General features: G+C 41.9%; 2 protein-coding genes across 3 annotated transcripts; both read right to left on the bottom strand.

The window, feature by feature from the left end:
* Window positions 1–28: 28 nt before the first annotated feature.
* Window positions 29–8375, bottom strand: LOC104474600 (stromelysin-1). Its single transcript, XM_010127047.2, has 10 exons — window positions 8268–8375; window positions 7253–7491; window positions 7017–7165; window positions 5877–6002; window positions 5134–5295; window positions 4852–5008; window positions 3669–3802; window positions 2970–3129; window positions 1582–1682; window positions 29–129 (listed from the first exon to the last, which is right to left on the bottom strand). Exons 1-10 carry the CDS (start codon window positions 8373–8375, stop codon window positions 29–31), a joined length of 1437 nt encoding a protein of 478 aa, XP_010125349.2.
* Window positions 8376–16726: 8351 nt separating this feature from the next.
* LOC104474429 (stromelysin-1) lies at window positions 16727–23073 on the bottom strand. 2 transcript variants are annotated; one of them, XM_010120225.2, is made up of 10 exons: window positions 22975–23073; window positions 22582–22826; window positions 21982–22130; window positions 21754–21885; window positions 20790–20951; window positions 19971–20190; window positions 18693–18826; window positions 18003–18162; window positions 17027–17130; window positions 16727–16827 (listed from the first exon to the last, which is right to left on the bottom strand). In XM_010120225.2, exons 1-10 carry the CDS (start codon window positions 23071–23073, stop codon window positions 16727–16729), a joined length of 1506 nt encoding a protein of 501 aa, XP_010118527.1. The 2 variants fall into 2 exon arrangements, with proteins under 2 accessions (XP_010118527.1, XP_086598659.1); XM_086742533.1 differs by having other exon boundaries at window positions 19971–20139.
* Between the last annotated feature and the right edge of the window lie 4885 nt (window positions 23074–27958).

The following is a 27958-nucleotide window of genomic DNA, read 5'->3' as shown; positions in this document are numbered from 1 at the left end:
TTCCAACACCATTACAGATTTCATTTTCTTAACACGGAAACCAGAAGTTTGTCTTTAGGAGGCGTGTAACTCTCTTCTTATTGGGGTCAAACTCAAATTGCTTTCTTCCACAGAAGAAATAAAAGAAGCCTAGGGAAAAAAAAAAAGATTAGTTATGATATTGCGGGTGCAAAGATTAGTATGCCTTAACAACATCCGGAAAGAGCTCATAAACACTTTGGATACACTTAAACTGCCAACAGCACCTGCTCCCAGGTACAACCGCTGCAAAATGGTGCACAGCTGCATGGGGACACCTTCCATAGCAAACCAGCCATGCACACTGCATAATACGCTTAATGAATCCCGTGAGGTGACCCTACAAAAAAACCTATCCTTTGTGTTTCTGCATTTTACAATATCTGCTGTTACGCAACGACTGTGTTGAAACCCTCCGGAAGGGCGTATTTCCAGTCACCTGCAGGTAGGTATTGCACAGGGTGGAGCGTGGCACTGAGCGCCGCAAGGTGCGAGTGGGTACAAGCTTGCTGGAGTGTCACCAGATACCGTGCACAGAATTATAGAATCATAGAATAGTTTGGGTCAGAAGGGACCTTCAAAGGTCATCCAGCCCAACCTCCCTGCAAGGAGCAGGGACATCTCCAACCAGATCAGGTAGCTCAGAGCCCCGTCCAACCTGGCCTTGAATGTTTCCAGGGATGGGGCATCTGCCGCCTCTCTGGGCAACCTGTGCCAGTGTTCCACCACCCTCAGTGTAAAATTTTTTCCCCTTATATCCAGTCTTAATCTGTTTCCTTTTATTTTAAAACCATTACCCCTTGTCCTATCACAACAGGCCCTGCTAAAAAAAGTTTCTCCTGTCTTTGCCATAAGCCCGGGGAAGTCCTTTAAAGTGCATATAAGTGCACTTTATGCAGGAGCGATCCAGCCTGGGGCAGCCTCATCCACACTGCCCTCCAGGAGTGATGACTGCAGTTAAGGATCCACAGCACCAAGTGTAAGACACATTTTGGAGGAAGCTGATAGATTTACAGGGAAGCAATTAACTTACATGGGTTTTGATGGTCACGAGATGAGGAGTCAGGAGACAACTGGGAAGATGTGCCATTTGGCAGTGTGGGCGTACCCTTGAGTCTGTTCCAGGATCTCCCTTTCTAAGTAACATTCTCCCTCATGCAGGAGAAGTTACTGCCAATTATTATTCTCAAAGCAGTGCCATTTTATGTCAGAGGGCCAGGTTGTGATAGCCTTGCTCACAGCAGGTAGACCTGATGTTGTTGAGATGTCACTGTTTTGAGTGGTGCTAGTCATAGTGTGAGGTGCATGTCAACACAAATACAGATATATCAATCTGTCCCTTAGAGCTGGCCTTTTCAGCTGTAAAGCTGTCACCAAAGTTGTAGAATGATTATTTTCCAAGGGGTTAAAGTGAAGCATGGGAATGATATTTGACTTTTTCGGAGCCTATTGGTCATCCTGAGGGCCATGAGCAGCGTTTAGAAGTGTCTCTCTCTGTCCAAGCACTCTCAGACCTATGACCTTGAGCATTTCATAGAGATTTTATTAAGAAGAGTTACTCACTTTCATATTGAAAAACAGCATCGATCTTCCCATTAATTCCTGGAAATGCATCTCTTATTAGTTTGGGCTTCCTGTCCATAGATTGACTTCTTTTACCATAACTGAGAAAAAGTATAAACAACCTGGTGTCCATGAAAACTGCAAATAACTCATGATTAATTAATCTCACCTCATTACCTTCTACCTACCAACAGGTCAGTGAGTACGTTGGAGACTTTCCATGTCATTTAGGTAGCGTTGAGATAGATAGACATGATGTGCCATAAATAATTATTACTCTACTAGCTGCACTGGAAGAATTGCTTCTGTTTACATCAGCTCAAGATATATGTAAGAATACCTAATATTTGAACTGTCATCATAAATCTGCTAAATATTTTTTCTAAGAGACTGCACCTCAAGGAGAGGTAGTTTATCTTATCTCAAACATGAGTTAGATTTGTAAGATTATAGAAAGATTGCTTTAATGTTCCCTTTCAGTAAGAAAACTTTATCAGGAAAAATCTGATTTTTTTTTCTTCAGATATAAGTTATTTTAAGTCATTTAACTTAACTTACTGATAGCAGACTGTTACATTTTTATTAAAGTGCAGTTCATCTATTGATGCTGTAATAAGAAGGTTTCTGAAAGCCTTTTCCTTCTGATACCTTTGCTCAGTAAGATATTTATTGATGAAACAAACTGCTCAGCTGAAGTCCTTCAAGCTATGAGAGTCTGAACTAAAATATGGAAGTCTGATCTTCTGCTTAAACTACAAATATGTGGCTGAACGATTATTCCAGGATGATCTATGTAGAATGACTTGGACATTATGGTGGCAGGAAAGAGAAAAGTTGTGTCATTCATCTGCAAAAGTTCAGGTTATCTACTGCTTCTGTTAGAGGAGCATCTCCTTCAGTTGTTAAAAATGTATGTCCTGCAACACAAACCTGAGCAGTAGGGATTGAATTGAAAAGAGGAAATAATAACCATGCACAGCAGATAATTATTTGCAGTACATGGCATTTACAAGTACCTTTATGAAATTATCTATTGGCAACTGGGAAAAAGGGTGGGATACTCCTTCGTACCCCACAGAAACTGTTTTTTTTTTATATAAATAATGAGGTTCTGACTGGTTTCCTGAGCTGGCTTGTGGAGCCATAGGATGGCTTCCTTTTTTCCCCAAGGCAGTTAAATGAAAAGAAATAAATAAATAACTTTTAAATACTTAAATCACTTAAAAGGAAAGCTAAAAGCACTGTTTCACCTCCCTTTCAGATATTTTTCCATAGCCAGTTGTGACACTGAAAGAGATTATGAAAAATATGTGACTAATCCATCCTAAATCATGACAGGATATTGATCATGTGAATATGTTTACCCCTATTTAGAAAGGAAGCATTACCTCCAAAATTTGTCTGCTATGAAGTAATATGTTTTCCCCTCATTTCCATTATAAAAAGCAGCATCAATTTTGGTAACATCCTTTGAAAAGCCCAGAGTGTAGATTTTTTGGGGGTATCCAGGAAGTATGGTATCTCCTCTCACAACCCAGAATTCATTCCCTATGGAGAAAAGTTGACGAAAACATATTATCAGTATCTTCATCTGGGAGTAACACAATTCTTTTAATGAAAGCTAATATTTTAATGGAAAAATACAGAAAGAAAATAATGGTTACTCAAAAACATTCTACATACTAGTTCTAGAGTCCAAAAAAAAATGCAAGAAGAGTTCTTCGCATCATATTTTATGAAAACTGAAGTTTCAGTCTTTCTTCATACTTATGTAATTTTCCACAAGCTAGGAAGAAGCATGTGTTATCATTTTTAAATTCAATCGGTAATTTTACAGGAAAAAACCGAAAATAATGACATTTATTTTAGCAGGGAAACTTTTCTGTATTGACGTTAAAATAAGATATATGCTCCTTATCTTGGATAATACTTTTTGTTATCTCTGTGACTGAAAGACATCAATTTATTGGACTAAATTAAAGCTTATGGAATCCTACAGAAAGAGCTTAAGTGTTTTTTAAGCCGGACACAAACTTGCAAGGCTACTTGGAAAGACAACATAGGAAAACAAAAAACCAACGTTTTACCTTTAAAAATGACAGTTTCATCTTTTTCAGGCATTTCGTAGGCAGCATCAACACCAGGTGGCAGTCGTGGCCAGAACGAAGATATTAAATTAAAATCGGCTGTTCTGACTGCAGGATGCTTGCGCCAAAAATGCCTTATGTAAACATAGAACAGGTTTTAAACAAAATCAGACATTCACACACACTAATGCATCATGGCAGCCAGGGCAGGATTTATCTCAATAACCCAGCCATGTACTCTGAGTTAGTCACCCTCAGCTCCCTGTAATGTCAATGGAAAGAAAGTTATTTCCATGGTGGCATTTCTCTCATCTTCATGCAGACATCTAAAATAGGTCAGATGAACTGTTTTGTCAAAACAGTTATTGTTTTCCCTTATGCAGAAAGGCAGCTTAGAGAGACCTGACTCACATGGCTAGTATGGGGTAAGATTTTGGGAATGGAACCCTACCCTGGGGTTACCAACACTAGCTTAGATAAATGGTGAATGTGCATGTGGAGCTTCTGCAAAATAGCACTTTACTGGCTTTGTGAACTCCAGACTCTGAGGTCAAAATTTACATTAACATTGATTTGGGGGAAGGTCTGAAGCAGGGGAAACACGGCCCTACCACTTGAAAAGGAGAGGAATGAGCTCCTTTACCCCTTCTTCTCAAATCTTTGGGTTGTCATGCCCTGGAGAGGGAGAGTTTGTCTGCATTTAGCACTGAATCGATTATCCTTTCATTTTATTATTATACTAAACCACCACAACAGGGGCTCTTCAAGCACGTGTCCTGTCAGGACTGGTAAGCTCCCAACTCTCTTAAAGCAAGGACAGCAATGAAGGTGCTGAGTGGTCCTAGGGCTGGTGGTGCCTTTTGCCAAAGCTGAGCTCCCCCAGATGCCAAGCACTTGGTACTTGCTTACAGTCTAAAGTGAAAAGAGTGCATGTTTTCAGTAGAGGCATCTTCCCCCATCCTATTCAGAGCATGCCCTGTTTCAAAGATGATTTTCCTCCTTATACTTATCTCTCTTCATTTCTCCACCACTCTCTTTGTTTTTGTCTCCCACCTCTTATCCTGATTCCCTGTATCGCCTTTCTACCTAGAATGGCTGATATTGAGTAAAGTTATTTTTCCCTGTTGCAGGGCATAAATTAAAAGTAATACCCAGCTGTTTTACTTTCAGAAAACTGACTTACTTGTCTTTGAAGAACATTATTTCTCCACGGAAAGTGGTAACAGCATCAAAAGTTATATTGGGGCCACAGGTGTTTGGCAGTGTAGGATCTTTTGACTCAGCTGAGTCTTTTATCTCAGTAGATTCCCTTTGGTCATTGTGAGTGTTAGAAGATGGTCCTAAGAGAAGTTGTTTATGGAATAAATAAAAAGTAGGAATGCATTCAGTACACAAAAATGTCACTGAAAGGTATGCCAAAGTCCTTGAAATTATAAGCACTGGTTGACTAATAATTGTGAATTACCGTAGAGGTGCTGAATGCCGTTAATATCATCCTGATGAAGACGAAATACCGAGGGGTCAAATTTCCTGTAAACTGGGTACATCAGAGCATTGGGGTCTTTGGAATGGAAAAGTCCCAGTGAATGTCCAAACTCATGGGCAGCAACATAAAACAGGTTCGTACCTGAAAACAACAAGCAAAACACGTAACAGGGGAGCTGTGTCTTTTAATTTGTCCCGAAAATATGAAGGACAGAAGGTAGATCAGAAGTTTTCAGAACTGCTGGCCTAAGTAAGTGTTCAGAACTGCTGGCCTAATCAAGTGAAGCTGTTATGGGAAATTCAGTTGGAGATGAAATTCTAGTCAGAAAGCAAACTAAAAAAAAACATTACAGTAGAGTACAAAGAAGCAGTTTGTAGATACTACAGAGATTAGTGTGGGAGAATGACCCTGGACCAGTGCAGGTGATGTAACTCTATGGAGAGAGACAAATAGTTTGGAGGAGTGGGGAGAAGGGGGCTGTAAGGCCCTTCATCTGCCTCTCAAATAATTCTCCACCTAGTTCACATCAGAAATTCAGCTGAGGCCTTAGCTTTTTAAATCAGATGCCTCAGAGGCTTTTTATAACTATGGAAACCAACTACTCGATGCTTCTTCAAATCAGTCCCATTTTTAAGCATTACTTAAGGAAGAGAGGAGAAAGACACTGCACCCTTGATTTCATGTACAGCCTTCTTCAGGAAGTGGAGAACTTAATTTCCTACCCTCTGTGCTTTTGGTCCAGGTTTCATCCTCATCGAAGTGAGCATCTCCACCAAAGTCCTTGCCAGGAGCGTAGGCATGAGCAACGGACCCTCCTGGACCATCAAATGGGATGAAATCATTGTGACCTGAGAAGCAAGTCCCATATACAGCTGACTGGTAGTTATAGAGGTAACAGATCTCAGCCATGCACAGAGCTCTCTGTTCTGCTGATTTTGTAAACCGTCAAGTTCCCCTCTCACACAGATTTACAAAAACTCTATTTTCCACAGGGAAAACTTAGGAAAATTTTAACTGATCCATCACAAGTGAAATCTTGGTTTCCTCAAGAAATGGGTGGACATTTACGCACTGCTGCCTCAAGGGAAGAGGAGAACGTGATATAGGTTGAAATACATTTCCCTTTTTTGTTCAGAAGGCAAATTTTTCATAAACTCTGTGTCAGCAGTCCTCAGGTGGTTATCAGAACCTGACTGTTGTGTTGATGGCAGAAGCAAGATCCTGGGAAGAATGTAAGCCCTTGAATATAGTCTATAGAAAAGGATTTAAGGACATAGAGGTCATATGTGGCCTGCATACTCTGCATAGCCCAGATGAGTGGATATGTTCGGGTGGGAACAGAGGAGCTGACTTGAAGAGTGCATCTGTACATGACTGTTAATTAAAGAGGGAAGGCTGCTGGTAAGTCTACCCTGAGGGCAATGCCAAAAATATAAGCCTTGAGTCTGTCTGGAACTTATTTAGCTCACACAAAACACATGACTAATCCCAGGGATGTATCTAGAGCTACCCACTCCATAATGCTTTGAGCCTGGGTGTATCCCACAAGCCCTAAGCCTCTTGTGATTTATGCACACATTGGGCATCATGTACTAGATATAGGTCCAGCGAACTACAGGCAGCTTGTTACATTTATTTTCCCCCTCCTTCTTTTCATCTGCCTCTATATCCTCCCCTAAAGACTTTGAAGAATTATAGCCATAACACCTTGAGTAGGAACTGTGATTTTCTGTTGGCTTGTTCAACCTGACACTGAACTTTGCACATGCTCTCTATGAGAAGAAATCATTAGCATTTCAGGTCAACTGCTCCGTATAGGCAGTAACTTGGGAATAACTCATAACAGTAATGTAGAGTTTTACCTCTGGCTGCAAAGGAGATCATTATGTCTGCATCACCTCTGTCCTTCCTGATGAATTTCAGTGGGGTCACATGACTCCAAACACTTAACGCTTTCTTGATTGCTGCATTGACTTCTGCTGGATGGAGGTCTGGTGTGTAGTTTAATATCCTTTAAAATATTAGAAAAATAGCTGTGTTCTTGCAACTTATGCTGTGTAACACACTGTCTTTACATTAAGAATTCCGTTATAATTACCTGTAAGTCAGAACTTGTTTTGCCCATTTTGGATCTCCTGCGAAGGTGGAGAACCTGGCTACATCAGGGAATCCACAGCGACGCTTCTGTACCAGGTCCAAAGTGCCAGGATCCAGTTTTCCCGTCACCTCCAGCCCAAAGAATTTCTGCATTTCTTTTATTTTCTGGGTCATTTGACTATTACTTTTCCAAATGAAAGATTCTCCATCTTTCTTAAAGCCATAATAGTTTTCCAAGTACTTTTAATTTAAAAAAATTAAAAAAAAGCATTTTAGGACAGTCAATGGTGTTTGCTTTTGAAGCTCATAAAAAGTTATACTAACACCACTTCAGGCATGTACATTTGCTACTTTTTTTTTCTGTTCCATGGAAGCACAGGTAATAGAGTTTGTTAAAGCCTATATGAATATTTTTCTCTTAATGATAGGGGGTTTTTTTGCATCATATTATCACTATAAATATTTCACAATTTACTCAGAATACTTTCAAAATTAGCACTTGTCTAATAAATTTATTATTTTCTTCTAATATACACTCCACTTATCACATGCTCAGAGTCCTTTAGAGCAGACAGTACAGAAGCTGTTTGAAATAGATGACTGAACACAAAATTTCAGCAGCAGTGTCCCATTTTCCCACATTTTTGACAGTAATAATGCAGACAAAATAATATCCTTATTTTGTGAAGAGTTATGTCTTATAATACCAGAAGTCACATAGATAACCACATTTCCACCCGAACTAAAAATCAAACGTAGAGTGACTCAGGTGTTTAATTATTTGTAAAATCAACACACAAGTGAATGCATCATCAGTTTTAATTTGTCTTTACAAAAAAATAAACCAAGAATGAGTCAAGGTTAAAGAAGCCTTTGTCATCATGGTACAGAATGCAGCCCACTCTATTTTGAGAAATGCTCAATCACGTTATTCATTTTACAATTTGCAGAACTAGCTCCTCGGCTACTATGTACTAGTTCCAGACTGCATTGGATCTCCCCAGAGCTTTTCTCACCTGGATAAGCTGCATGCCTTCTTCTTTATTCTGCCTTGTATCTGCAGGAAAAGCACAAGAAAGTGCTACGCATAATAACAGGAGAAGTAGGATGTTCTCCATTCTCATTTTCACTTGCCTTTAGAAAAGTCTTCTTTGTAGTCTGCCACACACTTGCTTCACCTTTATATAGTGCATGTTTGCTTTATAAGGCTTTCCAATTCCTGACTCACTGATTCTCACAATTTCTAGTTAGGAACAGAACACAAAGAAACAATGGTTTTATAATGAAAAAGATTAGTGCTGTCTTTCATCCGGTCCCACCCTTGTGCAGGTTTTGCAACATGGAAATATGATTAATGAGGAGATAATAGACCTGTAGTTAATAAGCTCATTAACCTTTCAGTTATTAAAATGTAGTTTTACTCTCAAAAAAAACTTAAAGCATGTCCCTAATATTTTCCATGCAAAGTTCCTGTTTATTTCAAATGGATTTTTGAAGTACCTAAAGGGAAAAACATTCTCGGGAGGTTGCTGGACTGTAGACTAGAAGCAGGAAAAAAAAAATTCTAGGGTTTTTTTTTGTAGTTGTCTGTACAGGAGCATGTACTTCTGCGCCCCTGAGTACAAGAAGAATGTTAAGTTGCTGGAATGCGTCCAGAGAAGGGCAACGAAGCTGGTGAGGGGTCTGGAGCACGTCTTATAAGGAGTGGCTGAGGGAACTGGGATTGTTTAGTCTGGAGAAGAGGAGGCTGAGGGGAGAGCTCATTGCTCTCTGCAACTGCCTGAAAGGAGGTTGTAGGGAGGTGGGTGTTGGTCTCTTCTCCCAAGTAACTTGTGATAGGATGAGAGGAAATGGCCTCAAGTCGTGGCAGGGGAGGTTTAGATTGAATATTAGGAAACACTTATTTACTGAAAGAGTGATCAGGCACTGGAACAGGCTGCCCAAGGAAGTGGTGGAGTCACCATCCGTGGAGGTGTTCAAAGAACGTGTAGACACCACCATGCCTACTAAACCAGGACATGTTTTAGTAGGCATGGTGGTGTTGGGTTGACGGTTGGATGTGATGATCTTGGAGGTCTCTTTCAACCTTAAGATTCTATGATTCTATGATTTTGGAGATTATTATAGTGTCGTCATCTCTGCTTTTGGTAGAGTCCTTCGAAATTAGAAGCTTAATGATAAAACTCCCTGCTTGCTGAAGCAGTGCTTTTTTTCTTTGATACAGTTCTCACCTGGATGAAACCTCCTTTTGTCTGCAGGAAAATGTGGAAGTTCCGCAAGGAAATGAAAACACTTTTCTCAGCATAGCTAAACTCATTATAAAAATTGAGACAAGGTGTTTGCATGTCACTTTTACCCAGCCATTTCCACTGTTCTCAGAGAATTGCCCAGTTACTTCATATTTCAGTCTCTTTCTGCTACACTTATAATTTTTTTTAAAGCACTGAGTTTTTCTGGATCAAACTCTTTGACGGCTTTCCCCTTCAGAGGAGAGGGTCCTCTGTTCTCCGTGTTTGCCATTGCCATAAGAACTGCTGTTCTGGTTTTATTTAGTGGGGAGGGGGCTATGGTGGCAGCTTCTGTAAGAAGCTTCTAGAAGTTGCTTCCCTTTGTTCAGTGGACTTGACTGGGCCTAGGGCGGACCCGCCGCTGGCCAGGGCCAAGCCGTTTGGTAGCAGAATGTTTCCTGATAATGCCTCTGCGATAATGTATTTAAGAAGGGGAAAAAAAAATCAGGAAGAAGAAAAAGGAGAGAGAAGATGTGAAGATGCTGAGCGGGGGCAGAGAGGAGGAGACACGAGCCTTGTGGCTCTCACCCTCTGGCGTCCCGCTGGGAGGCCAACTGGGCCCGACTTGGCCCGGCTGCAAGAAGTGGAAAGGAGATGTGAAGAGAACCTGAGAGGTGTCTGCCTGAGCCAATTGCGAATAATTTCTTGTGAGAGGAATGGCTGCAGATGCCAAGGTCAGTGAAGGAGGAGGGGGAGGAGTAATGCTGCTCCTGTCCAAGATTCCCCTGCAGCCTGTGGTGATGACCATGGTGGAGCAGGTTGTCCCCCTGCAGCCCATGGAGGTCCACGGAGGAGCAGACATCCACCTGCAGCCCATGGAGGACCCCACACCGGGGCAGGCGGATGCCTGAAGGAGGCTGTGGCCCATGGAGGGCCCGCGCTGGGGCAGCTGTTCTGGAGGAACTGCACCCCTTGGAAGAAATGACCCACGCCGGAGCAGTTTCATGAAGGACTGTGGCCCTTGGGAGGTACCCTACAAAGGAGCAGGGGAGGAATGTGAGGAGTTCTTCCCCTGATGATGAAGCAGCGGCGTAAAACAATGCGTGATGAACTGGCCATGACCCTCATTCCCTCTTCCCCCCTGTGTCGCTCAGGGCGGGGGGAAGGTAGTAGAGATAATGTTAAGCCGGGAAGAGGGAGGGGTGGGGGGAGGTTATCTTGTTCTCTGTCTCATTATCCTGCTTTGTTTGTAGTAATAAATGAATAGTTATCCCCAAATCGAGTCTATTTTGCCTGTAATGGTAACTTTAAGGATTTTCTCCCTGTCCTTATCTCAAACCTCGAGCTGTTTTTCTTATATTATCTCTCCCTATTCTCTTGGAGGGTGGGGGGAGTGAGAGAGAAACTGCGTAGTCTGGTCCTGATTGGGGCTGAAATATGACAACTGCTGAGACTCAACATCAGGTCTATTCTAGCATTGAGTCCATTTTTGCTTCATGCCTCATCCACCCTCTATGCACTGCCACAAATAAGGACAAACTAGAGGTGATGGTGAAGGTCCTGGGAATCCTGAAGAGAGATGTCTACAGCCATTGGACAGCCTTCTGTATCTGAGACTTCTCAGTGTCAGGCTGACTCAGGATTTAGGGTACACCTGCAGCATTGCAGGACAGGTGAGATGTTGCATGTGCAGTGAAATAAATCCCCTTCCACAGATCTGGCAGGATAATAGAGCTGTGAAAGCAGAGATTATAAATATATTGTACACTTGAGATATTTGCTATATTTTTTTTCCTGCTGAAGACCACTGTGTTGGTACCAGAAGGATCCCCAGAGCACCGCATGCCTTGTGGCCATCTGCAGCGGGAAACGGGAGACTGCAAGGCCTGGGCAGCTGAAACAGCGCCAGATCGTGGCAAGGCTGGTGGGACTCTGTGGGGGTTGTCTGGTCACTGAGGACTGAATTCCTACCCTGTGAGCAGACACTTAACCGACGTATTTGCATTAGGGCAGAGGACCTCTCCCTGGTCCTAGAAGGAGATGGACAGGCTCAGGGAATGACCCAGAACTGGGACAAATGAGCCAAGGGGAAGAAATCCCTTGAGGGAGCTTTTGATAATGACTCTACTCACATAATTACATTAGGTGCCCCTAACTGAGTGGATGAGATCAACCTAAAAATTTGGTGCAAAGTTCTCCTGTGAAGCTTACACACTCACAATACCACTGTGTGGAAATAGCTTCTGGTACTTACAGACCCACTGTATCTTTCCAACTTTGTTCTCTTCCCACACAGTGTCTCTGTGTGCACAGTGTCTCCATGGTTCTAGAGGAAAGAATTAACTTTCCAGCCTGTAGGACTTGATAAATTTTCCTTACACGTCTTTCTCTCTAATGAAAGGGCCATCAGAGGCCATCAAAACCATCTAGGAAGCTACTGATAAAATTTATACAGTTTTCTGATTAGCAGCTGCTCAAATGCATCCTTTTGCTACTCTGTCAGCCTCCTTCTCACTTTTCTTGACACTATTCACCATTACTCTCAAGAGATCAATCACCTCCTCGAGCATTTTTCAATCACCTAGACTATGCTTTATGAAGAAAATTCCATAACCACAGAGTTATTCTTTGATGTCATCCTTTGAGGTGACTTCATCCAGAAGTAGTACACATATAATGACAATCTCTTGCTTTGTTTAGAGAAATGAGTGCAAAAATTGCTATGTTCTTCATCTTTTGATCTTTAAAAGTCTCTGGATAGTCTCTTAAGATTTCCCTTATCTTTCCCTCTTTCAGAGTCAATCTTCTCCCTTGGATGCATTCCCTTGGCCCCAGCCCCTGCTAGCTCTACCAGAAAGATGTGTGACACTGAATGGATGTGTTAAAATTTGCTTCTTTTTGGGCAAGATTATTGCTAATGGACAGTTTATATATTTAAAAACTAATGCTTTCTGTAGTATAGAGAAAAGGAAAGTGAAAGAATGTCTTGTAGAGCCTCAACAGGATGTAACTAGGTTGTTTGTTCTACAGAGGGCAAGGACTTAATTACGTGGAGCTTGAAACTGCCCCCTCTGCTGCCTTATGCACTCTCAGTGTCCTGGCCAGGCTGGACTCTGGCAGCAGTGCAGGCCACCTCACCAAAACTTGGAAGAGCAGATCCATGCAAGGGAAAGCTTCTGAGCTGCAAAACTGCAGCTTCAGCCTGTGCTGTCAATGAGTGATGCTTAACTCAGCGCCTTCGGCACCTCCTTCCTGGCTGTGCTGCAAACACTCAGACCTGGCTGCACAAACCTTGCCTTAAAATATCGTATTGCTGATGAAGATGAGTGTGTGACCTACTTCTAGCTTTTATATAACAGTCATTCATCTCCAGCACGGTAATGCTGATTCACTGACAGGGCTCCTCTTGTCCCAGTCAGCTTGCACACGGGTCACCCTTGCTCTCCAGCACTGAGTATTCAGGGCCTCCTGGCAGATTAATTCTTCATTTTCTCCTTGCCTGTGGCAGTGCCATCTGCTCCTGTGATTGAAGTTTTGCTTGTTTGCAAAACTTGCTCAGAAAGATCTTAAATCCCAGCCAGAAAGAACAGCATTAGATATATATTTGCACATTTCCTCTGCAACTACAGAAAATCAGGTCAGAAATGTAGAAGATCCTTGTCACAATATCTCAAAAGACTTCTGTGTAACACACTCATTCTCCTTTCCAAAAAACCAGCATGTGACAGCTGCTACAAGTGGGACTAAACAGGTCTTCCAGCTGTAAAACAAGTTCTTGTAATTGAGCTATTGAATGGCTGCATCAAAAGAAGCGTGGCCAGTAGGTCAAGGGAGATGATTCGGCCCCTCTACTCCGCTCTGGTGAGACCCCACCTGCAGTACTGTGTCCAGTTCTGGAGCCCCCAACATAAGAAGGACGTGGACCTGTTGGAGCAAGTCCAGGGGAGGGCCACAAAGATGATAAGAGGGCTGGAGCATCTCTCCTATGAGGACAGGCTGAGAGAGTTGGGGCTGTTCAGCCTGGAGAAAAGAAGGCTCTGTGGAGACCTTACAGTGGCCTTCCAGTACCTAAAGGGGGCCTATAGGAAAGACAGGGAGAAACACTTTAGCAGGACCTGTTGTGGTAGGATGAGGGGTAATGGTTTTAAAACAGGGGGAGGTAGATTCAGACTAGATAGAAGGAAAAAAATTTTTACACTGAGGGTGGTGTAACACTGGCATAGGTTGCCCAGAGAGGTGGTGGATGCCACATCCCTGGAAACGTTCAAGGCCAGGTTGGATGAAGCTCTGAGCAACCTCATCTGGTTGGAGATGTCTCTGCTCCTTGCAGGGGAGTTCCAATCCTAACTATTCTATGACTCTATGTCTAGGTCTGGATCCTGTTGCTTTGCTGTAGCATTTAGAAGTGCCCAGTATGTGTGACTGAAGTGTCAGGAGAGCAGATGCTCCCCAGAATATTTTTGGTTCTTGTGCTCCTGACATTTTTGTGTTACAAGCTCACACAGCTAATACTCCATAAGGGCCCTGTTAAACTGTCAGTGAAGTCATTAAGATTTTTTGCCTGGGATTTTATGTGCAAGAGGTTGGGACTGGGACAAGAGTTTCAGACGTAACTGAGGTTTTTGCATGCCTAGTCTCAGATTCCAGGGAAAGTGTACTTGAATTTCCCCTGCTAGTATCCAAGAAGTCTTTAATTCCAGCAATCATTTATGAGTTATAACAAAATCATCTTTACAAGAAATCTTCTCCTGCCCACTAAGTGTAGACAGGCAGCTCCAGCACTCCTGTTTCCAAACCCATCTGAATTACGTGTTAGTATACCATTTGCCAGGAATATCATTGCTTTTCCCAAATCAGAATTAATGTTCCTTTGTTGCTAAAGTTTAAGACGTTGACAAAGCAGAAATACAGATGGAAAAATCCGTGGTTAATACATCTCACCAGTCCCCTTATCCAGGTGAAATCCATGCCATGTTGTCTTCCATTTATGGTCCAAGTTAGACCAAAACACAGGACACTTGCTAGATTCTCCTCCACAGTCAAGTAAATATCATTCATTTTTCAGATGCTAGTAGTTTAAGCTAATTAATACCTGGAAGTTGGGGAAGTATTTTAATTTAGCTATTTCCTTGAGGTCATAGCTAAAAAACAGTACCAGCTTTATAAGAGAAATAAGTTAATACAATGGCTGAGGTGCATCATCATAAACATCCTGAATGTTCTGCTTCACCATTGCTGAAATGTTCTTTTTGGTTCCTCCTAAACCACTTTCAAGTCTCAGCCAACAACCAGAGCCTAAAGCCCTGATTTCTGAAGGTAGCCTTCACATACAAGCAGGTATCTAATTATGATATCAAAGTGTGTAGGCACTTTTAAAATCAAAGGGAGTTAACTCTTATTTGTGTACAAGCTGTACTCGCTAATGCCCTGCCTAACCCTGGAGGCATCTAAAGTCCTTGGACTGAAGTTTCTTCTGGACAAACTGGGTACAAGCACAAGCTATTGAGAAAGATACTGGGAGATGTTGGGGCAGCACCAGTTTTCCTGTGTCTCTGCCCTACCTGGAGTACTGCCAGGTGAGCTCACCCACTTGTCACTCCATGACTTCACCATGGTGCACCACTGCTCTTCTGGCAATGCTGAGCTGTTCAGTCCCTACATGATGTCTAAGCTCTGCTGAGATTCACGGCTTAATTTCTCACCTTGGTTTTAGGCCTTGCTTTAGTGATGCTCAGTGTATACCTAGCATGGTACAAAGCATCCATGAGGAGCAGAACATGGAAGAGAAAAGGTTTTCCGAGATCAGACATGGCAGAATCTTGGCTGCCCGTCCTCGATCTTGTCTGCTAGCACAGTGGATCTGTGGGTACAGTAGGAGACACGTGGCTTCCTCTGGCCCTGATGGATGGTGTGACAGATGTTAGTAGGTGTTTTGACCAGGTGTCTGACGGATCTGCCCTGTGCAGAAGACTGGGAGCAAATCCCACATCTGCCTAACAGGGTCTGAGCTGTGGTAACTGGAAGACTGTCCTCATCAGCCATTCCCATCCCCTCTTGCTACCTTTGCCAATTCTGCTAGAGAAAGAGGAATAACGAGAAAGGAGTTGATTTCCTTGTACACGCACATCATCACAGCAGTGTTGTGAGACATGGGATCAAATCCCTTCAAGGAGACAACGAACTTCAGCCAAGCTTTCATATAAGCCAAGGGGTGTTTTAATCACTGAGCTATTGCTCTGTAGGGGGGACGCAAACAAGGTAGACAGAGGAAGTGCATGAGCTTTTGTCTGTGTCTCATCACTCTTCCTCTGGAGGATTTGTCTCTGGTAGTTTTTTCCTATTGCTTTGACTTGTTTGCTCTGGGAAGCAGTTCTTGTTAGCGGTTCTTGTCCAGTGCTGTGAGCTGGACCATCAGCCCTGACTCTGTTACCATGGCACATGGTCACAGCTCAGCAGAGGTAATCCTCTGACTCCCTGGGACCTCATGACCATATCTCCATCACTTCCCACTCTGCTTCCTTGCTTCCTCCATCTCCAAACCAGACACCTACCCTACTCATGTCCTGCTGTACCTGCCCACCAAAACCACCCACAGTGTCACTGGATCACAGGCCCTCTCAGCCCATTGCCATGTTCCCCATCTACCAGCAGGCACCTGTCCCCATCCATGCCCTGATCCCTCTGTCCCCGTGCTATGGAGTCTTGACAGGTGACGTCACAGCCACCAGTCTCTCCATAGCCCTTCCCACACCATCATGTAAGATCTCCTTCTACCTCTTTTGCCTCCCCCACGTTGTTCCTGAGTGTCATTTCCCTCCTCTGTCCCCCAGATCATTTCTTATTGCCTGCCAAAACTGCCGACATCCTTCTGCTTCTCTTTCACTTCCCCTCTATGCACACTAAGCCCCGCTAAAACTGGCAGTGGGGTCCTGGTGCCATTCAGGCTTGCACGTGGTTATATCAGATACTTTGTCTGCAGCGGGCTGAACCAGAACTCATGAACGCTGTTATACTTGAGTAAAATACTTTATTATCCAAAAACAACTTGACTAATAAATAGTTGGAAAAAAAAATAAATTAAAACTGTACATTAAGTTTTACATCTTTAAAGTTTTAAATTAGGTTTATCACAGGCCATCATTTTAGACTCAGATGCACAATAACAGCTGACTGATATTGTTTATAACCAAGGAACACAAAAAACACATTTCTGGTACAAATACAGCCCTGCACTACATTTAATATTTTTAGCAATTAAACCAGCTGTTGCTCTTCATTTTACGGATGAGTTTCTTGTTCTTAATGTCAACTTCATACTGGTTTGATCCATGGAAAAAGTAAAAATGTCCTAGAATTGGAAGGACAAAATATTGGCAAATTAGCATTTCCTTTTTGTATGCATATTGATATACACTTGCTATTTTCTTGAGTGATTAAAAAATATCAGCAGAAACATTTCATATATATATATGCATTTGAAGGATATACTTTTTGGCTTTGGTTGGTGGCCTTTTGTTTTGTTTTTAATTACATTTTAATTTATTTACCATTTTTCTGAAGGGCAGCATCAACTGCGTGGCCAATTCCTTGGAAGTCAGCTGCTATTTTTCTTGGATATCCCATTTCCATTGATTGAGTATTTTCATTGAAACTAAATAAAGAAATTGCATGAAAACAAGAAACAAGTATATGATGTTCAATGCTCAGTTTTGAAACTAGGTGGAATTTTTACTAAATAAGTCTATTCTCAGATTAAAATCCAGTAAGTGTGAGCCTCTGTGATCTCACAGAACTGTACAAATCCTGGCTGTGTGAATATTCACATCTTTAGTGGCCTATGCAAAGTTGTTTTCAGAACTTCAGATTAAATAGTTGACTTCCATTCTCTGAGACTGATAATAAGGCTGGATGGGGCTTATACTGAGTAAAAAACTTAAATAGTTATTAAAATTGAATATTTTAATTTTACAGCATCTAATCTATGAAGTGACCTCATGAGTGGAATGAAAACAGCTGGTGTAATAATGCTTTTTCAGGATAATACTACAGATTAATTATTAGGGCTAGCATCACAGTTTAGCTAAACTGTTTCTTAAAAAGTAAATATTTTAACCTCCTTCCATAGCTTTCTTGAAAGATTTGTCATTTATAAATTTCAGAGAGCACTTTTGACACTTAATAGCTACTGAATGAATACATGACATGACAAATTCTACTCTACTATCTTTTTATACTAAGTTAATGTAATACTACTTCTTAATGAATAAACAAAGCTCATTTGTCTGTTAATGACAGACTAGCAAGAGTAAATAGATGTTGTTTTTATCTCAGAGGTTACAGACTTTATTCTATAAAACAGCTTGAGTAACTGTCTCTGAGTTTCAGCTTTACAACAGCTGAGAAGGCTGACAACAAAAGGTCATGAATGCAAGTACAAATACTTACATGAACGTACTGTACAAATACTTGGGATTTTAAAAGCTGTTTTTATTATTTGCAGTACAAAAGAGGAATGAGCCTTACCTCCAATACTTGTTGCCTACAAAGAAATAGGTTTTCTTGGTATTTTGATCATGAACAGCTGCGTCAATTTTCCCAACACTGGTGGGGAAGCCCAGGTTCTGGATCGGCTTGGGGAAGCCTGACTCTATACTGTAGCCACTGACAGCCCAGTACTCGTTGTCTGCAGGTAAAACAGAAAAAGTTAGTAGGGATCCCCGAGGAGGCTGAGCCCCATCAAAGACCCAGAGCTTTCTGGGTAGTAAATTCCCCTAAATAGCACAGATATCTAGCTGTGAACATGACCCTCTAGGGCACATGTAAGTTTGAATACTTCAGAGCTGTTGGATTTTCCCCTTTTTATAGTCGTTAGAGTATTATATACTTAAGAGTTAAAACTCAACATATTTGCTAGGTGTGCTTGTCACCTTTAAAAATGTATTTCAATAACTTAATGCAGATAATTGTTTTTATCTCAGCTATGATCTTCTCTCTGACCAGCAAAGGAAGAGTAATATGTTGTACAGGGCTGTTGTGAAGCATTAGTTAATGACAGTAACAGAGTTTTCAAAATGAAAATAGATTTAAATATTAAGAATGTCTTGCATTAGTATTAGTATAATATTGCTTCCATTACTATTACAAAAAAATTAACAATACTACTGTAACTTAATTCATTCATAAAAAGGACTGATGGAAATTTAAGACAAATACCTTTAAAAAATAACACTCGATCCTTCTTGTCAACCTCATAAGCAGCATCAAAACCAGCTGCCAGTGATGGCCAGAACGAAGAGATGGTGTCATGCTCAATGTTTGAGAAATATGGACTTTTGCGCCAGACATAGCTGATTGATAGGAATGAAAACAGCAGGGTTTCATTATTCATATTTCACTAGGAGATCAGCAGCACAGAAATGCACTTTAAACCTTCCTGTCTGGGTGCCAGTCCTTCCTATGAGGCAGACATGTCATGCCTTTCAGGCTGCAGGGCTTTGTTTTGCCCTGCTCCCTCATAGACATTTGTCCTTTACGATAGGTTGCTTTGAGGTCACAGAGTGGTTGAGGTTGGAAGGGACCTCTGAAGGTCATCTTGTCCAACCCCTCGGCACAAACAGGGGCACCTAGAGCTGGTGGCCCTATAGACCTCTCCACTGGAACCCTGATGGCTTGCCCAAGACAACACATGATGCCTGTGGTAGTGCTGATAATTGAAGCTTTGTCTTCACCATGCCTCATGCAGGTAGGTACAGTTGTGTTCTTAATTTCAGTTTGCTTACAAATGTTCATTAAACATTCTTAACATGTTGAAACCCAATTTAAGGGACAACTGCTCCTTCCTTCACTGAAAATTATTATGTTTTTGAACTACAATTATTCATCATATGTTTTAGGAGAGAAATCAGACCCACATCATCAAAGGAACCTTGTTCAATCAAAACATAATTACCAACCCAAGAACTGGGTGAAAGCCTGGGCCTGACATGCTATTCTCCCTCACCAGGGTGGAAGTGCCCAGCCAACAGTCTACTACAGTGCCCAAAAAGTGGACATCTGTAACAGCAGAGGCTCCCTCCAGACAGTACAAGGCACTGGTCCAGTGTGGACTTCTAGGTCAGAGTACTACCAAAAGTCACCAGTGACATTTTCCACAGCTCCCTGACCCGGGCATGGGGACAAGGTATGATAAGGACAGCGCTGCACGTGAAGCAGCTGCAGTCTGAGGAATTACACTGGGCTTATAGAGCCTTGCACAATCTTAACAGACATGGGTGATGATATATGATGGCTTAAAATATTTTACTCACCTGTTAGTAAACCGTATTACTCACCCGGCCCTGCTGAGCTAGTAAAATTTTGGAAAGTTGCCTTAATACTTTCAGAAAGAAATAGCTTCCTTTGTAACCAGGGAAGGTAAATTCTTTGAACTGAAATTTATGCTTTTCCTTCGTGAGTCTCGCAAAAAATGTTGCTAGAAATGAAAGCTCTTACCTGCCTTTGAAGAACAGTATTTCCCCACGAAGAGTGGTGATAGCATCAAAAGCCAAATGAGGGTCACAGTCATCTGGTCTTGTGGGGATTTTGGAGGGTGTTGTTTCTGTTGGTTCTTCCCGGGGTGACATTTCAGTTGGTGCTTCTGTACGTGTAATTTCAGTTGGTTCTTGTGGGGGAAAAACTTTTGTTGGAAGTGCAGGAGATTCCCTGGGGGGCCCTTTGGGAAATAGATAAGTGTGGAATCAGAAGGTGAATTAGTGTTTCATGTTGCAGAGCTTCAGGATGTACCATATGGAGCCAAATGCATATTTTTTTTTAAGGTTAAAACTTAACTAGTAAATTAATTCCAGGGGAAGTTCCTGGGCAATTTAACTTGGCTATCTGTTGTGCTGACTCTTAAAATGGTCTCTGGCATTGTTTTGCCTGGACAAGCCATTGGTCTCTCAATCTGTATGTGGTCAGGAGTTAATGTAGAGCAAACACCGTTTCCAAAGGGCAGTTGTGCATTGTGATCACCCTTTTGTGGAAGAGAAGAGAGTTTAATACTACAGATGTGGGCTGTTCCTCTGGTATCAATGGAGAAAGTCTCTTGGACCTTTTAACTTACTGGCATGGATACAGCCCACAGATTCCATTTTGCAGATGTAGACTCTTAGCCACAAAGAAATGAAGAGATTTGCTCAAAAATAATATCAGGAAATTAAACCTCAGTATCCTTCTTGCAGTAGAAAGTTCAGTACATTTTCGCTGTTGGGTAAAATTAATTATAAATGTTTATCCATCATTCACAAAAAAAAAATGATGCTTCTTGCTTACCATAGAGGGCCTGAATGCCATCAATATCATCCTGAGGAAGCCTGTAGTCCCTTGTATCCCTGGCCATGTATATAGGATACATCAAAGCACCGAAGACATTGGAATGACCAAGACCTAGTGAATGGCCCAACTCATGAGCAGCAACGAGAAATAAGTTGTATCCTAAAATAAAATTCAACACAAAGAACAAACACTAGATATTTTTTTTTTTGCATTACAGTAGTATACAGCTGCCATCCAGTCCTGCATGATGTATCATTCATGGTCTTAATAAAACAGCAAAATCTAACTATGTCCGAAGTAAGAAGTTCTCTGGCATCCTGGAGAAGAAAAGAGTTTTGAATTATAAGCATTTATTTCTCGCAGAGAAAACAATCTGGGGACAGTTTTTCCTCATGTTGCAGAAATTTTCCTGCCAACAAAGAATCAAAGTTTCTTTAATATTAATAATGACTGAAAGCTGGGTGAGAACATTTTAGTAATCTAGTCAGATTTTGGGAATCATGAAGGACATGTAATTCACCTGGTAACTACTTCACAAAGACCAGCAACACGTAGCATCATCCCTGGACATTGCTGGAAACCAGAATATTTCACTATTATATTTAATTATATTTATCAACAAACTCAAGATTTATTTTTCCTTTGTAGAAGTTAAATAATTTACATCACTTTAAATCAGGGGGAAAGAAAAAAAAGAGCAAGAGCTCAATATCACAACTTTTAAGGCCGTTACCTAAGGGTGAAATTCCCTGCCTTGCAGTGTCATGATTTGCCCAATACTGCTGTTCCAGGCTAATCTCATTTCCTTCACTGGAGCTACAAATGCAGCCTGTACATTACACTGACATGTTACATCTCAGTAAATACTGGAACTACTGCCATGGGATCTGTAACTTTACAATGTCTTCAAGACAACAACGTCTAATGAAAAACAAGCTATGCAATATTTAAGGTTACCTACCACTATAGGTAGTAAATTTAGTCCAGTTTTCATCTTCATCAAAGTGGGCATCTCCTCCTATCCCGCTACCGGGGGCATAGGCATGAGCCAGAGTTCCTCCTGGACCATCAAAGGAATAGAAGTCATTATGAACTGAAAAAAAGGGAGAAAAAAAAGTTATATTTTTCATTGTCTCTGTAAGAAAAAGTGACAAATACTTATCATTCCCAGGAAAGGGAGTCTCCTTACATCCAGCTGCAAAGGAGATCATTATATCTGCTTGACCACTGTAGAGCCTGGTGAATCTCAAAGGGGTGACACTGCTCCAGAGCTGGAAGGCTTTTGCAATTGCTTCCTCTACATCAGCTTGTAGCATGTCTGGAGTGTAGTTCAAAATCCTGTGAAATAAGGAGAAAGGAATTAAAAGCAACCAAATCACATGCAGCTGGGGCATATAGTATCAAGGTCGAATATTTTAATCATTGGTTATTATTATTTCCATGTTTCAAGTTGTTTATTTTCAAACTATTTGCTTACATAACAGAGGAAGTTTTCACAGATTTCTTTCAGAAATCCCAACATATAGACTGTCAGTTGTATCCCTTCTGTCTACTGAGTATATTATTTAGTAGGCTGTTAACTAATATAAACTCCTAGTTTGGTACTTTCATTACTATTTGGAAGCCCAAAGAAAAAGATAGTAGTCCCCACGTTCATGGCCCTTTCGTCCTGAATGAGGCTTTTATGAGGATAAATACAGGAACAAATAGTAAAGTTGGTATTACTTCTGCCTAGCATTCACAAAGCTTCCCAGTGGTGTACAGAGAAACACACTTTAACATTTGTTACCGATATGTCACATCTTCTTTATTCCACCTAGGGCTACGTGGGAAGGTGCTGTATGAACGGACGTCTGGTATTCCACATCTAGGCTGCTTCATCATGTCCAGCGTCTTATGATTCAACTCCCCAGTCACCTCTAGCCCAAAGAACGACTGCATTTCTCGGATTTTGTCAGACATGCGATTGATGTTATTTGATTTAAAGAAAGAATTTTTTTCTTCTTTAAAATCGTAAAAATTTTCCAGATATTTCTGATGGGGAAGAAAAAGCAACAGTTTAGAACATAAACATTTATTTTCAAACGCAGATAGCTGTTAATAATATATTCTACATCACTAATACATCACTGCATTCATTTTCACAATAAATTATTTCTTAAGTTCTGTCTGTAGTCCTTACCTTAGCAAACTGCATCTCTTCCTTTTCTGGAACCACTGGGAAAGCACAGGAACATGCGACACATAGTAACCCAAGGAAAGGAAGGGTTTTTGTCTTCATCTTTGCCTCGCTGTCCTATGAGCCCTTGCTGGAAGATCTCTCAATCTCTTCTTCTGTCCAAGGCTCACCAGTGTTTCTCTATTTATATCGCCTCTGTGCTTGCTAAGGTCAATAACTGCATGACTCAGTTTATAACATCCCCTGATTTCCCACAGAAACACAGAAACAAGTTTGGTTTTAGAAGCAAGCTAACACATGACAGTTTACCTTGCCCAAAACCCCTTCATTTCGCAATCATGTTATTGGACAGTATTTTTTTTTCTTCACTCCTAAACTGGACCAATATTTTAAAATTACAAGTGTCTAAATCTGTAATCAGTCACCTGGATAAAAATCACCTCATTTTTCAGAGGTGCTAAAGGGACCTGGCTCTTTGTGAGGGACAACAGTCTGTAATTCCTTGTACCACGTGATAAGAGACCTCCAGAAACTGCCCCTCGGTTTCTCTCAGTGTGGCACCCACAGAGGACCTCAGCATGTCAGGGATGAACTCCTTCCTTCAGCCCGTCTTGTCCTTGATAATTTTAGTGACATAGCTGATTACACAAATGACTCATTTATCTCTTCTCTTGAACCTAATACCCCAGCATGGTTACAGAAACATCACCTGTGCTGCTACCTTGATCCATGTAACCACAGATTTATGGCTGCATCCCCTTGTTCTCCCATACTAGCCCCAGGCAACCCCCACACCACAATGTAAAGGTCTCAGTAGAGCAACCCAGATCTTACACCCTGGTCTGCATAGCCTATCAGCCAAGGACATTTTCAAAACTAAAGAAGAAATTGCACAAATTGCCCTAGAGAACTACAGACACCTGGGGGGTGTGAGGGTCTTCACAGGAACATTATAATACATATCTCCAAAGTTAGATGGAAAGTGACGAGGATTTTAGCTGTAGATTCTAAGTTCCCCAATTTTCTAGAAGTCCTACTTTTGGTTCCCATGTCCTTTTCTGAACGTGGTGCAGTGCACGTTGTGCAGAAGTTGCTGAACCACTGTCACTCAGTTCCCTCTTCCTTGCCTCTCATTTCTGAGACAGCCATCTTTTGAAGGAGAATTCTCTGGTATTGACTTGGTGCCCAAGTGCAAGTTCAAAAGGAGAACAAAAAACCTAAAAATAGTCTACTTCTTTTTGAACATGAGAAAAAGAAGCGAAAGAAACCACTTTTACAGTGAAAGCAAACATATTGGAAACTTCAAAAAAACAACCCTAGCACCACAGCAGCTGATCTCTGCAGTCTGTGGGGTGGCGTGAGGAAAAGGCATGGCCTCCTTCCAAAGGAAACTGGGGTCAAACTGGCCAGCTGGAGTAGGGTCACGCTGCATACATGACCCAGGTCAGAGCCCAGGTCCCTGAGCTGCTGAGTTAAGTGGCACAGATGTTTATGTCTAAGGCTGCAGTGGGATGAGGGTGGCCTGGGCAATAGCTCACTGCTGCTGTAAGGGAATGCTCCTGCTCCTCCCTTCCCGCCCAGCACTCCTGCTATTTCCCTGTGCCCTTCTGATACCAAGTGTGCTCTCAGTGAACCAATTCAGAGGGCTGAAGCTATGAGAAAGCAGCCCAGAAAAAGAAACCCAACCTCCCCCAATAGTAATTATCTGCTTAGGGTAGCAACTGCACTGGCTCCTTATGGGAAAAGCACCCGAGCCAGGATGAAAGAGGGGTGGGATCGTAGATGGGAATGGGGATGTAGGGAGGCAGCCAGGCATGAGGACTAGGATCCTTTTGGCAGCAGCAAGGTAAAAGATTGTCTCTGCTGCTCATGGAACAGCACACCATTTGTAGATTGTGGGGTCTGCATTTCCACAAAGAAATTCAGGCACAAAGCAGGGCCATTTTACCCGTGTTTGTATCTCTGCACCTCGCAGCAGCAGTTAGCATACAGCACTTATTCTCTTTGCTTTCAGCTAAATGTTTTGTAAACACCCTGCTTGCTGCGTCCAGGGGATCTGGGGCCAAGCAGTCGCAGCAGTGAGATGCAGCACAACCAGCCAGCAAACATTTTAGCAAGCCCTTGTTACTGTTTAGGGATCTGTTATTTTTCACTGATTTTTATATGGCTGCCAACAGGCATGGTACAGCTCCTTCGTAGCTGTTGGCTTCCTCTTCCAGAGTCTGTTGCCTCCGTGCTTGAGCTGACATTTACGGAGTGGCTGGTAAGTGCTCGGGGGGAGAGCTGGGTCTTGCCTTGTGAGTGCATTTGGCAGCACAAACGGGGAAAACGCACAGCTGAGGCAGCCTGCACGGCTCCGAGATGTGTGAGTGAGTCTGTGCTTTTTCCTTGGATGCAGATCCAAGAGAGGACTTTCCTCCTTGTTCTGCCCTCAAAGACATCAGCAACTTTTAGGGTTCAAACTGATACAGGTACTCTGTCGTGGTCTTAGATATTACATGATGCAAACAGGACCTGTGTTATGGCTTTAATCAGAGGTTTAAAGTGCTTAAAAATTATCATAGAATAAAAGAATAGTTTGTGTTGGAAGGGACATTTAAAGATCATCTAGTCCAACCCCCTTGGAAGGAGCAAGGACATCTCCAACCAGATCAGGTTGCTCAGAGCCCCGTCCATCCTGGCCTTGAATGTTTCCAGGGATGGGGCATCCACCACTTCTCTGGGCAACCTGTGCCAGTGCTTCACTACTCTCATTGTAAATTTTTTTCCTTATGTCTAATCTAAATCTACTCTCTTTTAGATTAAAACCATTACCCTTTGTCGTGTCACAACAGGTCCTGTTAAAAAATGCTATCCCCATTATATTGTCAGTGGACATAATGGAGATTTGTCAGCAAAGACACAGCTCTGATTTAAATGGGGTGAGTTGAGCTGGACAAATGTCCTCACATGCCTTGCCTCTAGTTCTACTGGTTCATGAGTTCTGCTTCAGGGGTGCCCAGAAGCACTTTATCCCTGAAAGGCTGAACAAGTCTGGAGCCTGTTTCATGCCTTGGCCCCAAAGGTAACCCCAAAGAGATACTGATCTTCCCACCTGCACCGGGGGGCTGCTCCCCCTGTGCCCCAAAGGGCTGTGCCCCGACATCACTGTTGCCCTGCAGCTGGATTGGAGACCGCACAGACCACAGAGGTGACTCTTGCCAGCTTATATGGTAGCGTAGCAGCCAAGATGGATTCTAGAATACTGCTCATTTCTTCCCTCTGTTCATCAGCACTCAGACTCATACGTATCACCAGCAAGTGCCTTAATCACCACACTCAGGGAGAAGAATGGGTGCTTTCCCAGGAAGACCTTTGCAGTAGAGCAGAAAGCTTGCCAACATCCAGGCTAATACTCCTCCACCACAGAACTGTTTGTCCTCTGACAGTGTCATTCCTATTATCCTGTGGGATTTAGCCCAAATACTAGGCTTTTTAGCAGAGTTGTTAATATTCTAGCTGGGAATTTTGCCATTTCTTATTTTTATATGGTTGAAATTCCATCCAGAAATGTTATGCCAGTTCTGTTTGGCAATTTTGACTCATGGAAAGAAGTGGAAGGATACTTAACATAGTCATATAAACAATTGCCATTAACTCTATAAACAACTGCAAATTAGGTTAAAGGAACTAAACATACACACACCATGATTTCACCTCCTAAATTTATAGAAGGATCTGTAGATGTCTTATTTCTCACCTCCTCTTTGCTCATACTGTTTCTAAACTTGCCCCACCTCTGTCCTGCCTGTCCCAAAGAAGCAGAATGGGGTACATAAAGGTCTTGGACATAGCCAGACATGGAAGAAACTGCTTGTTTTCATACAAGCAGGTTCTGGGACTTGAGGAACAACAACTGAACAGAAAAAGACACAAGCCCTTTACAACATTATATGGACTGGTCTTTGCTACATAAGAGCTAGATAATAGCAAAGAAGTGGTTGGGGGAGGTAGGCAAGCAGAAACTTTGCCACATGGCAAAAAAGTAGATCTGCTATTAAAAGACTTAGGAAAACCAGAGAATATTTACTGAAAATGAAACACTTTCTATCTATCTCTGCAAAAAAAAAAAAAGTATTTTGAGAGTTTTGAAACTGAGCCTGAAATAGGTACTGACTTGAATTTCATAATTTTGCCTGTATATCCTTATACTTCCATTCATCAGTGGGATCCCTTAATCCTAGTTTTATAACAAAAAGCTGTTGCTAGTAATTAGTCATTTTCCTACTTCATCTAAGCATTTTGTCCAGGTTCCATTGCAAACTGAGAGATGGCATGTAGAGATAGCCTCAATGGCTGCTTTTAATTAAACAGGAATTCAGATTTTTTTTTTTTGATGTCTGTATCCTCTCCTTGAGTATTATCAACAATAACAAAGCTGAAATCACTTCCGCACTTGTATTTAGTGTATAAACAAGTTTCATAAGTTGCATGTCATTTCCTCTCAGCAGTGTCTGACTTAGCATCTTACGAAGGCATGGTCACAAAGTGATTGCAATCCATTGGTGTTGTATCATCCATCATTGAAGAAAAGATAGGCCAGAATCCAATGTCCAAGAATGTTGAGATTTTCAGGAATTAAACTGGAATACAAAATTTTGACAATTTGCCACCCTACAGATGACCCTTTATTTCATAAGTGGCAATATTTCAGAGCCATACTCTGAATTTAGACACGGCCCTGAGCAACGAGTGAGGCAGGAAGCACTGTGGTTGTGAGACACAATTAATTCACTGTTTCCTCTTTACCATCCTGGCCCCTACTAGATTCAGACTATGTCACTGTCCCAACACACCAAACTGTCAAAGAAACTGAAATGTGGACATGATCTCACCTTTCCTTCTGAAGGAGAATGGTCAGTAAAATGTTGCCCCTCACTCTTCTCCCATGCACAGACTTTAATGGTCAAGGACCTAAACCTGTGCGATTCTTACTCTGTTATAAATG

This window comes from Chlamydotis macqueenii, chromosome 1, assembly GCF_036417535.1.
Source record: "Chlamydotis macqueenii isolate bChlMac1 chromosome 1, bChlMac1.mat, whole genome shotgun sequence".
Lineage (NCBI taxonomy): Eukaryota > Metazoa > Chordata > Aves > Otidiformes > Otididae > Chlamydotis > Chlamydotis macqueenii.
Note: the sequence above shows the minus strand (reverse complement) of the source record. Positions and strands in the feature narration are given on the sequence as shown.

Coding starts and splice junctions, on each gene's coding strand:
- LOC104474600 (XM_010127047.2), bottom strand. CDS start 8,375: ATGAGAATGGAGAACATCCTACTTCTCCTGTTATTATGCGTAGCACTT. Junction 3,803..4,851: donor ATAATGTTCTTCAAAGACAA/GTAAGTCAGTTT, acceptor TGTTTACATAAG/GCATTTTTGGCGCAAGCATC. Junction 3,130..3,668: donor TGAAACTGTCATTTTTAAAG/GTAAAACGTTGG, acceptor TTTTCTCCATAG/GGAATGAATTCTGGGTTGTG.
- LOC104474429 (XM_010120225.2), bottom strand. CDS start 23,073: ATGAAGACAAAAACCCTTCCTTTCCTTGGGTTACTATGTGTCGCATGT. Junction 22,131..22,581: donor AAAGAAGATGTGACATATCG/GTAACAAATGTT, acceptor CTTATTTCACAG/GATTTTGAACTACACTCCAG. Junction 17,131..18,002: donor GTAGGCAACAAGTATTGGAG/GTAAGGCTCATT, acceptor TTCTTTATTTAG/TTTCAATGAAAATACTCAAT.